Here is a 13,516-nt window from a genome sequence, read left to right as displayed (position 1 = left end):
CAAAAGTTTATATATATGATTCCTTATGACAGTAGAAACGACATGTTTATGTTTCAACAGTTTATTGAACATCGGAGGAGCTTCTGGTGTTTGGATCCATCGAGTTAGACTCACTTCTACTTCCTGTTGGATCGGTAACACGGGTCAACCACTCGGGGTTTTGCATTTCGGAGGATTATTAAAAAGGAGAAGTGTGTGATTTGTTCTTATTAAAAGGCGCGGCGCCGTCATAAAGCGTCGTAGTCGTCTTCGTCCTCGCGCTTCCTCTTCAGCGGGTCGCTGCTCTGCGTCACCATGTTGGTCGTGATGAGGATGTTCTTTGAGCCGATCAGAGACGGGTTGATGAGCACGTTGGAGACGGCGGGCGTGGACGGCGTGACTGGAGGAGAAGAAAGATGTGCTGATTGGCTGCAAGGAGCCACGTCGTCATCTCACTTTGTTTTCTCTTTATGTGACGACGCGTCTCATGAATCTACGTCAACTGTCACTTATCAATAGAAACGTACACTTTAGGAAGTATTCACTTGATTTTACAAAGTCACGAAGCTTCATATTGATTAAAAAGAATTCATCAAAAGTAAACCTTTAATAAAGCGTAAATAAGCTTTAAATATCAAATGATTGTTGAATCCTGTCATTAAAACAACTACATATATAAAAAATACAATATTAACATTTTGATTGGTCTGAAAAAGGATATAGATATAATACTGTAATAAATGAATTGTATAATATAAAACAATAGTTATAAGGTAACATTGTTTATGGACTGATGTTGACCCTCTTACTGGTTTTGGTGGCGGCCGTCTGAGACGTCGCTGGGATCTGAACCGTGAACCTCTGACCCGTCAGAGACACCGGGGCGCCCACCTTCGTGGACACGGACTGCAGAGACGGGGTGCCTGTGGAGAACACGGGTCAGAACACACGGGTCACAACACACGGGTCAGAGCACACGGGTCAGAACTTCTGTTGACCCACCGAGGGTCGGCGTGCTCGGCCTGCTGGAGACGCTGCCGACGCTGAGCCGGGGCACCGATATCCTGCCGCCTGCCGAGGACACCTGGAACCAAAGATGCAGTGAGAAGGTTGCAGGAGATGGAGGAGAAGGGGGAGAAGACTTGATGGTACCTTCTTCTGCACGGTCTTCAGGCGGTAGTTTGGCGCCGTGAGGCAGTAGCGGTCCGGGGGGAGGCGGGGCCCCGTGTAGGGTTTGATCAGAGGGAGGGGGGTCTGGTTCTTTTGCCGTGCGACCTCCAGCAGGAACTGATCAAAGAGGAAGCTCATTGACCAACAAGCAGGAACTGTGAGACTGTGAATCTGTCAACACCGGATCAATAATGGTCCACAGGAGGCGCCATCTGGTGGCCAATCAAGGTACTACAGAAGGTCCCTTGTCTTTTTAATCACAATCAGTTCAATGGTTTGGCTTCTAATCAATCTATTGATTATGATTCGAATGTGAAAAGCTCACGTCTCTCGGCGGCGGCGAGGTGAACGACTGGTCCATGCGGCACTGGATCGCCAGTTTGATGTCATCGGCGTCCACGCTGGACTTCTTGGCGTGTGTGGCGTAGATCTTGGCGTCCTCGATGATGGTCGTCACGTATCCTGAGAAGAGGAGCGAGTCAAAAAACAACGTTGTGACGGCTGCGTTCCTCTGAAACAAAAGCAATGAAATACTCACGGTAGGTGAACTCCAACATCTGGTTAATGACTCGGGGCTCGTACTCTGTGATGCCCATGTCCTTCAGGATCTGGATCATCACCTGCAGACACACTTCATCCTTTAGTTCATCACCAACATTCATCCTTTCACTAACATTCATCCTTTAGGTCATCACAAACATTCATCCTTTCACTAACATTCATCCTTTAGTTCATCACCAACATTCATCCTTTCACTAACATTCATTCTTTAGTTTATCACTAACATTCATCCTTTAGTTCATCACAAACATTCATCCTTTAGTTCATCACAAACATTCATCCTTTAGTTCATCACAAACATTCATCCTTTAGTTCATCACAAACATTCATCCTTTAGTTTATCACTAACATTCATCCTTTAGTTTATCACTAACATTCATCCTTTAGTTTATCACTAACATTCATCCTTTAGTTTATCACTAACATTCATCCTTTAGTTTATCACTAACATTCATCCTTTAGTTTATCACTAACATTCATCCTTTAGTTCATCACAAACATTCATCCTTTAGTTCATCACAAACATTCATCCTTTAGTTTATCACTAACATTCATCCTTTAGTTCATCACAAACATTCATCCTTTAGTTTATCACTAACATTCATCCTTTAGTTTATCACTAACATTCATCCTTTAGTTTATCACTAACATTCATCCTTTAGTTTATCACTAACATTCATCCTTTAGTTTATCACTAACATTCATCCTTTAGTTTATCACTAACATTCATCCTTTAGTTTATCACCAACATTCATCCTTTAGTTCATCACTAACATTTAACGTTAATAGGTCACAAGTACAACTTAACTAAGTGTAAAACGGACGCATGAAGTCGCTTGTGTTTACACTTAGCCACTAGCTTCCAGCTAGGCTAACATGCTAACTTTATGCTAATGTTGTGAACGGTAATCCGGGGCTAACGTTAGCCTACAAGCTAACGGGTACAAATAACCGCGTGGTTCGTTCGCTTTGACGGCGCCATTTACACCAAACCGCGGCCTCTCTCGATGAAACGCCGCCGCAGTGACGCGAGGTGCAAAGACAGAGTTGTGAAAACGATACCTGAGCGTCTTTCGGGATGGTTTTCGGAGCAGACATTTTATATTTTCCCCCGCGGCTTCCTCAGCGTCTTCTTCTGTGGTTCAGAGTGAGCAGCAGAGTCAGCTGATCTCCGTGCAGCGCCCCTGCTGGTGAGACCCGGCGGCGCAATGTAATGGATTTTAATCATTTTATTTATCAATATCAACATATGTATTTATTGTAATGCAGAAACGTTTATGTTCTATCTCGATTACATTAAAACAACATAGAAAAGGTCATGTATTACCGTTTTTTCAGTTTTATACTATTTTCAAAACCGTGATGTCATTTTTCCAAACTCTAGATACGAAACTCACAACCATCTTTACTTGTAACACAGGCTCTCCAATGTTCAAAACATTGCATTGTGCAATAATACCTTTAACTTACGGCAAAGTGATGTAAAAAACTGTAAGAGAGCTCTGACAACAGGAAGCCAGCAGGAGGCGCTGCAGGAAGTGTCTTTAACTTTCACTGTAAGTAGGTCCTTCTACTAAGTCCTAATTTTAAAACCTCGCCTCACCCTAATGTAAAAGAGCAATTGCAAATCACCTCCTCAGTTTCATTAAGACCTCATTGTATCTTAGTGTGTTAATGTTCTGATTTACAGGTAAAGTAATAAATACTGAGCCCAGATTCTTTATTGCAGATCCGACCCAGGAGCAGTTTTAACACCTCGTGTAGCTGAAGACTTCAGAAGGAGAAGGAAAGAATAAAGAGCTGATAAGGAATCTATGAAGGAGATATAAAAATAGACTTGTGGGTAGTTTGATCCCTGCAGAGTTCTAGAGCAGTACCTGAGCAGGTATTACACAGAGTACCTGAGCAGGTATTACACAGAGTACCTGAGCAGGTATTACACAGAGTACCTGAGCAGGTATTACACAGAGTACCTGAGCAGGTATTACACAGAGTACCTGCTTACTTTTAAATATGTATTGATCATGTAATCTTCTGTTGGGAATAAAACAGTCGATGTCAATAGAATAAGTGATTAATAAACGAGCTGTGAGGCTCCGCCTCCTCTGTGTCTTCACTGAGGGTTCAGGTAGGAGCTGACCTTCAGGTGACCTCTCCGCTTCCTGTGTGCGTGTTAATTACACACAGGCAGACAGCTCCTTTTATTGATCTATTGTCTTCTGTAAGTGGATGTTTTTATCTCACTTTGACACAAGCACTAAAACTTGTTAACATTCTTTTTAGATACAAAACATAAAACTAAAAGAAGTTTAAATTTGTTCACAAAAAATGAGGGAATGACAGAGATAAATTATTATGACTACAACAGAGGAATGTGTCAGATTATATATATTATTGCTATTATTATTCTTATTTATATAGTTACCATTATTATTATTATTATTATTATTATTATAATGCTTGTATTCACTATTATTAGTATTACTATCACTAATGTTACCATTATTATTACTAGTGTATTATTAATGTATCATCATTAATAAAATGGAAAATGAATAAATAGTTCTGGCGTTTTGAGGCATCATATTAATGTATTATTGTTTCGCACAATTTATTGTCAATTCGTGTTCTTTAATATTTAAATTGATTTACTTAATTTTATATGAGTCAAAGGAAAACTTTTTTTATCAGTGGACAACAAAACAATCAAAAAATGGAATTAAATGTAAAACAGAAAATACAAAATGTTGGTAATTCAGGAAGTAATTTGTGATTTAAAACAAATATATAAAACTTATTTTAATAAAAGATCAACTATTAAAACCATAGCTTTTATAAATTGATAAATTCAACCTGTGAGGTTAAAAACGTCCAAACTGATTTAAATAGCTAATCTTTGACGGGAAAGAAGCCTCTGATTATAGAATAAAACAAAACCTGTAGTCATATTTAAAAAAACCTTCATTTACAAATGAAGGTTCTACGTAAAGGCATCACGTGGATATCAGAGAACACAAATAAAAAAAACATGTTTTAATGTTCATGAGCATTTATTTTATTAATTACAATAAATAAAAATACTAGTTATTAGATACATAATAGTTCTAATAAACTCAATTGTATCATTTCTGAAATCAACTTTGATCAAACTATATTTAATGTGTTAAAAACTATTTTAAACGTTTTTGTTGACACTAAGTTGTGTGATGAAATGCCAACAATAATACCTTCAATTTATTAGTGTGTTAATAAATTCATCCAAGATGTGAATAATTTAAAACATTTTAATTGAAACATTCAAACATTTTGATTAGGTCTTAAGTATTTGATCATTAGTCGGATTCGTCAATAGTTCTTAGTTTGAAGCTGAAATTTTCTGGATATTTTTTGTCTGTTTATTTTTTGTATCAATATTGTTACCATGTTATTATTATATTACTACTGTAAGGACTATTCGACACAAATAAACGAAAAGTGGAGTAACTTTGAGAAAAGTGTAATAAATGATTTTTAATTAGTACATGAGGGTTTCCTCCTTCTCTCCTTTCCTCCTTCCCTCTTTCTCCCCTTCCCTCCATCCATCCTTCTCATTTTATCCTTCCCTTACTCCCGCCTTCTCTTCTTCCATCCTTCCCTTCTCACGTCCTTCCCTCCTTCTCCCCTTCCCTCCTTCCCTCCTTCCATTTGTAAGTTCGTCCGTCGCTTTGATGGCGGCCTTTGAAATGCAGCAGCGGACTGTGATGCAAATGTGGTCCGATAGGGAGTAGACTGCAGGCCGGGAGGGGGGGGGGCTATGCATGCAGCTTAAAAGAGGTGACAGGTGGTTCATGTGTGGTGACACTGAGGAGGAGGAGATAAGAGCAGTAAAAGTGTGCATGAGAGAGAGGGGACAGGTGGAGAGAGACACACAGCGAGCCTCACTTTACCTGTCGGGCAGGTGAGAGAAGCTGGCCAGGAGCGAGGCCAGGCTGGATCCGCAGTATGCAGAGGGAGTCCCCTCACCTGGGAAGATGTACGTGAGCTACCTGCAGCTGGACAAGGACCCCACCATGTACCCGCACCAGAACCCGGGGGCCCGCCACGGGGGCCTCGGCCTCAGCCCGCAGGGCTTCCCGGGCCCGCCACAGTACTCGGACTTCTCCGGGTACCACCCGCACCACCCGCACCACCCGCACCACGGCCTCGGCACCGACTCCATGTCGGCGCAGCAGGGCGGTGCGGGTCCAGGCGGGTGGAGCTCGGCCTACCCGCCGCCTCCTCCGCCTCCTCCGCCCGCCCGGGACGACTGGTCGTCGCACCACTACGCGGCGGTGGCTGCCGCGGCCGGGGGCCCCGCGTCCTCTGCGGTGGGCCCCGCGCTGGGGTTCAGCCCCCCGGACTTCAGCGGACAGTCCGGGCTGCTGACCGCGTCCATGAACGCGTCTGCGGGGCAGCTGTGCCCCGGATCCCCGCAGAGGAGGAACCACTTCGACTGGATGCGACGCAGCTCTGCGCCACCCTCCAACCCAAGTAGGGCTCCACGTCAAACCGCACCTTTAATACGTCTTTATTAAAAGGATTTATGCGCCTACAAACCTCCTTTAAGAAAGAAAACACAGCATTTCTAATTATTTATTTATCATTATTCACTTCTAGCTTTCGTTTACAATATTTAACTGCACGTGTGAGGATATTTAAAATATTTGATTTAATGAGACATATTAAACAGCAAGATCAGCTCCTATTCTCGATATGCCAAAAACCGAATAGTTATGCTTTTAAACTATAAAAATATATATAACTATAGATATGAGCAGTTTTTAATTCATGTGATATTTAGGGGAAAGGAACAATACGCCTGTAAATAGTGTTATAATAACAAAGTAAGTATTTTTGTATAACATTTTCAGTTATTTTCCGTTATTTATTTTATTATTGTTCTTATTATTTCTGTAATTATGTTATTATTTCTCTGACTATTTAAAGCACTCATTTCGTTTTTATTCATCTCTACGCTGTGTGATTAACCTCCATCAAATAAAACATCGTACAATCGATAGTCTTCGCAAAATTAAAGGCTTAATAATATTTGAAAGGTGAAATATGCCGATATTGATGGTTTGCTGTGGTTCCCACCGGGGGGGGGGGGGGGGGGGGGGGGATCAAACGTGTGAAGCCGGTTTGGAGGCGCTGTGGAGCCGTTGTGATGCTAATGCCCCCCCCCTCCTCTCTTGTCTCTGGGCGGAGAAGACAAGAACTTACAAGACAGTCTGCACTTTGAAGTGTGTGAAGTATGACCCGTGCACGTGCGCGTGAGTGTGTGTGCGCGCGCGTGAGTGTTAAAATCAGATGAAAGTCACCAAACAGGAAGTAGAAAGAAACAGAAGCAGAAACTTGGGAGACGAAAATAGAAGCAAAGAAAACGTCTTTCCGATGTTTGTTTCCTTTTTTACTAAAAGTACTGCATGAAGCTGAGAATACTTGTGTACTTTCTCTAGATGAGGGTAGGTGTGTACTTTTGTTGCATAGAGAAAACTTGTGCACTTTGCATGAAGCAGAGCATCCTTTCGTGTCGTGGTTTCATCACCAAACTCACTGTAACGTCGCCACCAGTCGATGACGTCACCTCAGACAAATCTGTTGGCTCTTTCCGCTCTTACTTACTACACAGTGACGTGCTGTGACGTGGTGTGACGTGGTGTGACGTGGTGTGACGCGGAGGCATTGACTCGTTCAAAGTCAGATTCACAAGTGAATGAATTCACCATTCAACTGGCTGCTTGCAGGTTGACTACTGGTTATGTTTCATATCTTCTTCTATAATACAGGCAGATGAAATCAAGCGTTCTGATTGGTTGAGAGTGAGTCACGAGGTGCCATAATGCAATGTTACCTGTTTACATTGACCTGAGTTGCAGATCAGTGATCAAAATGACAGTTAGATTCAGTTTGTGGTCATTTTAGTTTTTAGCTTGGTGGCGATTGCGTATTTTTAAAAATGATGAGGTTTGCCAACAACACACTTAAATTGTATTATCGATAAAGTACAGCCTCTCGAACATTATTGCTTAAATCTTCTTTTATATTTTTTAAATATTAATAAAATACTGCTGGTCTTTAATCTGTCGTGTACAGCAGTGTCTGCAAGCTCTTACCTTTACTTGTAAATTACGTTGAGTCCATTCTGCTTCTGGACAAACATCTCTATGACTTTGGTGTAAAAGTCCTCTTTATCTTCATCCGTCTCTTTGTCTCATGAGACATTATTGCTCGTCTTTGGTCGGTCTGATTCAGAATCTATGTCTTCAGTTTTGAAGGACTGATGCACTTGACGTTCGCTCCATGACTGTTTTAGCTAGCACGTGCTAACTATGCTATCTGTCCGTGATGCGTGAGGAAAGCAGCAGCAGGAGGAGCCGTGTGCTCAACACGCCCCCTTCAGGCAGACGGAGGTACTGACCCAGCCTCCAGCAGTGAGAAGCAGGAGTCCAGCTGCCTCCTCACCGCGTTTTTACTGCAGCGTTATGTCAGATTAACAAGACTAAATACGTGAAATACAGGACCCAGACTATGGGGTGTGAGGACGTGATGTAAAATAAGGTTATAAAATAAATCAAGTTTTTGTATTTTACTAAAGATGATTGAAACATAGACATGAAGCAAAGTCACGTGTTCCATGTCTTCGGATGAGACAGGTGGTGGGCCTAGCCTAGCGTAGCGTAGCTTAGCATAACAAATGGAAGCAGGGGGAAACAGCTAGCCTGGCTGAGCAAAGCGCTCCATCTCTCAACTGGAGGGCTTTTTATTTTCAACTTTCCCACAAATGAGGCAGAGAACGAACACTTCGGACAGATGTCCCCCCCGAACTAAAGTGTTTGAGCTTTAACCCCCCCCTCCCTGACTCATTAGAGGACGCGTGTGTGTTTAAAGACCTGAGACGCATCACTTATTGAAGATGTTGTGTGTTTAGAGTTAATGTTGAATCAGAGCGTGTTAAAGACACACCGATGCTTCACAAAGCAGAGAAAACTCATGTACTTGTACTGCATGAAGCAGAGAAAACTCATGTACTTGTACTGCATGAAGCAGAGAAAACTCATGTACTTGTACTGCATGAAGCAGAGAAAACTCATGTACTTGTACTGCATGAAGCAAAGAAAACTCATGTACTTGTACTGCATGAAGCAGAGAAAACTCATGTACTTGTACTGCATGAAGCAGAGAAAATTCATGTACTTGTACTGCATGAAGCAGAGAAAACTCATGTACTTGTACTGCATGAAGCAGAGAAAACTCATGTACTTGTACTGCATGAAGCAAAGAAAACTCATGTACTTGTACTGCATGAAGCAGAGAAAACTCATGTACTTGTACTGCATGAAGCAGAGAAAACTCATGTACTTGTACTGCATGAAGCAGAGAAAACTCATGTACTTGTACTGCATGAAGCAAAGAAAACTCATGTACTTGTACTGCATGAAGCAAAGAAAACTCATGTACTTGTACTGCATGAAGCAGAGAAAACTCATGTACTTGTACTGCATGAAGCAGAGAAAACTCATGTACTTGTACTGCATGAAGCAGATAAAACTCATGTACTTGTACTGCATGAAGCAGAGAAAACTCATGTACTTGTACTGCATGAAGCAAAGAAAACTCATGTACTTGTACTGCATGAAGCAGAGAAAACTCATGTACTTGTACTGCATGAAGCAGAGAAAACTCATGTACTTGTACTGCATGAAGCAGAGAAAACTCATGTACTTGTACTGCATGAAGCAAAGACAACGCATGTACTTGTACTGCATGAAGCAGAGAAAATTCATGTACTTGTACTGCATGAAGCAGAGAAAACTCATGTACTTGTACTGCATGAAGCAGAGAAAACTCATGTACTTGTACTGCATGAAGCAGAGAAAACTCATGTACTTGTACTGCATGAAGCAGAGAAAACTCATGTACTTGTACTGCATGAAGCAAAGACAACGCATGTACTTGTACTGCATGAAGCAGAGAAAATTCATGTACTTGTACTGCATGAAGCAGAGAAAACTCATGTACTTGTACTGCATGAAGCAGAGAAAACTCATGTACTTGTACTGCATGAAGCAGAGAAAACTCATGTACTTGTACTGCATGAAGCAGAGAAAACTCATGTACTTGTACTGCATGAAGCAGAGAAAACGCATGTACATGTACTGCATGAAGCAAAGACAACGCATGTACTTGTACTGCATGAAGATGACACACTTGTGTACTCACAAGAAAAGATAAGAATGAATGCTCTTCAAAGAACTTTCTGAGTCACATGTTCTTTGTACAGGTACAGAGCTCATTCATAAGAGTCTCCACTGGAGTTTTCTTTTTCGGCTTGTTTACGTCTCTTGACCAATCAAGAAGATCAATGGATACGGAGTACCATTTTCATGGCGATCAAATGCTATGAATACAACTTCCTTTATTTTTGCATTGCTTCTAAATCTGCCGGGTGAAGTCAGAGATTCACGTGTTCAAGCTGCACTCTGCACCCTACGAGAGGCTGGTCGTGTCTTCATATCGATTCGTTAGAAGTCTCAGGTGTACAAGGTGAACAGGAAGGGAGGCAGGACAGTTCCCCCTGAGCCTCCTGTATCACTGACCACCATTGCTTATTGCTTCTATTAGATATTACTAATTATTCATTTAATTTACCTTTTTTATGTCCTAAAAGTTTTATTAACCAAATCCATTCATCATTTTGTAGTTGCTGTTCATCCCAATGATTAGTTGGCGTACAGGAGGCGGAGTCAAAGGGAGACCTTGGTGTTCTTCTTCTGTGGAGAACTCTCTCTACCACGTCTCAAACGCTGGATCCTGCCAGCAGGAGTAGCTTTGCAGAAGAAGGTCGAAACAATTGGAATCTTTAGGGCAATAATCAATAAGGAAGTGAAACAAACTGGACATTGATTGGGATTGTGCATATATTATTTCCACCTGCATTTGAACTTCAAAACTTAAGTGATGTCAAATTCGGTTGAATGAGCATGAGTTCACGAGTTAACACATGAACACAAGTCCCCACAGGAGAAAAAGCTGATAACTAGGTAGCTTATGCAAATCAAACCGAGGCATGTTTGAGTATTTAAATACACGAGTCGCAGCGAGAACACGGATCCAACGACCTGAGTGGTTTTATAACACATAATATAAAATACTACGCCTGGACTCCCTGCAGCTGGTGTGATTTTGTGTTGATCCCTTTCTGCTCAGACGGTCCTCCTTCAGGTAACATGTGTTTCGGTCCCACAAGTGAACAGAGTGCATTTAGGAAGTGGCCGTTGTCATGGTGACGTCACTCGTTGGTTTGGGGACTGATGTCATGGAGCCTGGCGTTCACTGTCGGCATCCTGGATTACGGCCGTCACCAAGTTGTTGAACAGGAATTTACCTTATTGGGACTGATAAGGACGTAGAGACGGCGTATACGTCTCTGTTAGAGACCTGTCACACAGTGCGTAGCCCTGCCTCAAAGCATCACTTTTTATGTCATTTGCATTCTCCATCTTTGGTGGTTAATGATTTTTCTTTTTCTGACGTCCTGTTTGTTTGATTGGTTGACGAGGATGTCAAGCTCTTGAATGGACCAAATGTTGACTAGCCAAACATATTGTTTACATTTGAAGCAGTTGAAAAAACAGGATGAACTCTTCGACTTTTGGGAAATACGCTCCTTCGCTTCCTTGGTGTCTTCGAATAGCAGATTTCTCTCATAATCCGATGGTCACATGTTTGACACAAATGTCTTTAAACCAAAGGTGAACCTGCGAGCACATCCAGATTCCAGCGTAACCCTCATTCTTTGTTTCGCAGACGGAAAGACGAGGACTAAAGACAAGTACCGCGTGGTTTACACCGACCACCAGCGCTTAGAGCTGGAGAAGGAGTTCCACTACAGCAAGTACATCACCATACGGAGGAAGGCGGAGCTCGCCACAACCCTGGGCCTCTCGGAGAGACAGGTACGCTTCAGGGTTACAAGTCAGAGAGTAGAATTCTCTCTCATGTTCCATAACTTTATTATAGTCGAGAAATATGACGCATGCTGGTCCGTCTCTAAAGGACGTCCATGTGGCACCGAGGATGTAAATCTCCAACCTTTTTGTCGCAAATTTGTAGTTTTTAAGCCAAATAGTGAGACTAATTCCCACATGTGTTGCCCTGGTATACATTTGTGGCATGAAGATATTTGGCAGTTGGCAGGTCCATCGCTCAGTATAGTTTGCTGAATCTTCACCGCCGGTACTCACGTCACATTGTTTGAATGACAGCACGTTTCTTTTCGCCTCAGGTGAAGATCTGGTTCCAGAACCGCCGAGCCAAGGAGCGCAAGATCAACAAGAAGAAGCTTCAGCAGCCGGCCTCCTCCACCACCACGGCCACGCCTCCCGGCGGCAGCAATGGCGGCGGCGGGCTGGTCGGCAGCGGTGTCCTACTCCACGGAAACGGCGGGAGCAGCGTTGCCATGGTGACGAGCAGCAGTGGCAACGGGATGGTTTCCCCGTCCTCCCTGCCTCTGAACATCAAGGAGGAGTACTGAGGGATGTTTGGTTTGGACGCTGATCTCGTCGATCTCGGACTCAAAGTCCCCCCCCCCCCGACCCGCATCCTCCTTCAACCTCCCCAAAAAGAACTGAGAAACTTTTCCCACACCTCAGACTGATCGGACCAAACTCTCACTGAGCCACGAGTTGGGATATGAAAAAAAACTAATATTGTCCGCTCAACTTTAATCTCCTTAAGATCCCAGAATGACCTAAATATATATATATATATATATATATATATATATATATGCAAAATTTAATAGATGAAGATGAAGAAGATATAAGATGCTGTGAGACAGTGTGTAAAACTTGTTAGTTCTTTAACTCTAAAGCTACTTAAAGACAACAGGATTATCAGGGTGAATCCGATTTCCAGATGTTTGTGTTTTGTTTGATAATGATGTATTTTTAAAAATCTTTAAAACCCCACTCATCCTGCTTCTCTAAGAAGAATCGTCTGCACCCATCAAGGCTGACCATGTCCTTTTGATTGGGAAGAAACTTCAAAGGACCAACTGAAATTAACCTCCAATTAACCTCTGACCACCAATTTGAATAAGTTGTGATGGCTACAATGAGGTTTCACAGTAGGTGAAGTAGTAACGTTAAAAAGCATGTAGCCCCGGCCTAAAGCGTCCTCTGCTTCATGGTCTGTTTGACTCTAAATGGACCATCATTCACTAAATGAACATCATGTTCTATTGAAGACGACTTGAAACTAGAGACTGAGACCATAAACTCATGTTTACAATGTTTACTGAGGGAATAAATCAAGAGAGAAGTAGAGTCATTTCCTCATAGACGTCTATGGGAGCAGAGGAGTCGCCCCCTGCTGGTCACTACACAGAAGTAGAGTCCTTTCCTCATAGACGTCTATGGGAGCAGAGGAGTCGCCCCCTGCTGGTCACTACACAGAAGTAGAGTAATTTTCTCATAGACGTCTATGGGAGCAGAGGAGTCGCCCCCTGCTGGTCACTACACAGAAGTAGAGTCATTTCCTCATAGACGTCTATGGGAGCAGAGGAGTCGCCCCCTGCTGGTCACTACACATCAGTAGAGTCATTTCCTCATAGACGTCTATGGGAGCAGAGGAGTCGCCCCCTGCTGGTCACTACACAGAAGTAGAGTCATTTCCTCATAGACGTCTATGGGAGCAGAGGAGTCGCCCCCTGCTGGTCACTACACAGAAGTAGAGTCATTTCCTCATAGACGTCTATGGGAGCAGAGGAGTCGCCCCCTGGTGG

General features: G+C 42.6%; 2 protein-coding genes across 2 annotated transcripts; one reads left to right on the top strand and one right to left on the bottom strand.

Moving 5' to 3' along the window:
• Positions 1 to 45: 45 nt before the first annotated feature.
• Positions 46 to 2,887, bottom strand: taf9 (TAF9 RNA polymerase II, TATA box binding protein (TBP)-associated factor). The gene is made up of 7 exons (XM_037467418.2): positions 2,773 to 2,887; positions 1,688 to 1,769; positions 1,475 to 1,611; positions 1,132 to 1,266; positions 982 to 1,063; positions 789 to 902; positions 46 to 379 (listed from the first exon to the last, which is right to left on the bottom strand). The coding sequence occupies exons 1-7, from the start codon at positions 2,806 to 2,808 to the stop codon at positions 228 to 230; spliced, it is 738 nt and encodes a 245-aa protein (XP_037323315.1). The 5' UTR covers positions 2,809 to 2,887; the 3' UTR covers positions 46 to 227.
• A 2,668-nt stretch (positions 2,888 to 5,555) lies between these two features.
• Positions 5,556 to 13,145, top strand: cdx1b (caudal type homeobox 1 b). The gene is made up of 3 exons (XM_037467405.2): positions 5,556 to 6,219; positions 11,539 to 11,687; positions 12,017 to 13,145. Exons 1-3 carry the CDS (start codon positions 5,721 to 5,723, stop codon positions 12,263 to 12,265), a joined length of 897 nt encoding a protein of 298 aa, XP_037323302.1. The 5' UTR covers positions 5,556 to 5,720; the 3' UTR covers positions 12,266 to 13,145.
• Positions 13,146 to 13,516: the final 371 nt, after the last annotated feature.

This window comes from Pungitius pungitius, chromosome 16 (assembly GCF_949316345.1).
Source record: "Pungitius pungitius chromosome 16, fPunPun2.1, whole genome shotgun sequence".
Lineage (NCBI taxonomy): Eukaryota > Metazoa > Chordata > Actinopteri > Perciformes > Gasterosteidae > Pungitius > Pungitius pungitius.
This window is presented reverse-complemented; position numbering and strand designations above follow the sequence as displayed.

Excerpts from the sequence above, each read along its gene's own strand:
- cdx1b (XM_037467405.2), top strand. The coding sequence starts at position 5,721 with ATGTACGTGAGCTACCTGCAGCTGGACAAGGACCCCACCATGTACCCG. Across the intron at positions 6,220-11,538 it reads TGCGCCACCCTCCAACCCAA|ACGGAAAGACGAGGACTAAA; the intron begins GTAGGGCTCCAC and ends TTTGTTTCGCAG. Across the intron at positions 11,688-12,016 it reads TGGGCCTCTCGGAGAGACAG|GTGAAGATCTGGTTCCAGAA; the intron begins GTACGCTTCAGG and ends TTTTCGCCTCAG.
- taf9 (XM_037467418.2), bottom strand. The coding sequence starts at position 2,808 with ATGTCTGCTCCGAAAACCATCCCGAAAGACGCTCAG. Across the intron at positions 1,770-2,772 it reads CCATCCCGAAAGACGCTCAG|GTGATGATCCAGATCCTGAA; the intron begins GTATCGTTTTCA and ends GTGTGTCTGCAG. Across the intron at positions 1,612-1,687 it reads GATGTTGGAGTTCACCTACC|GATACGTGACGACCATCATC; the intron begins GTGAGTATTTCA and ends TCCTCTTCTCAG.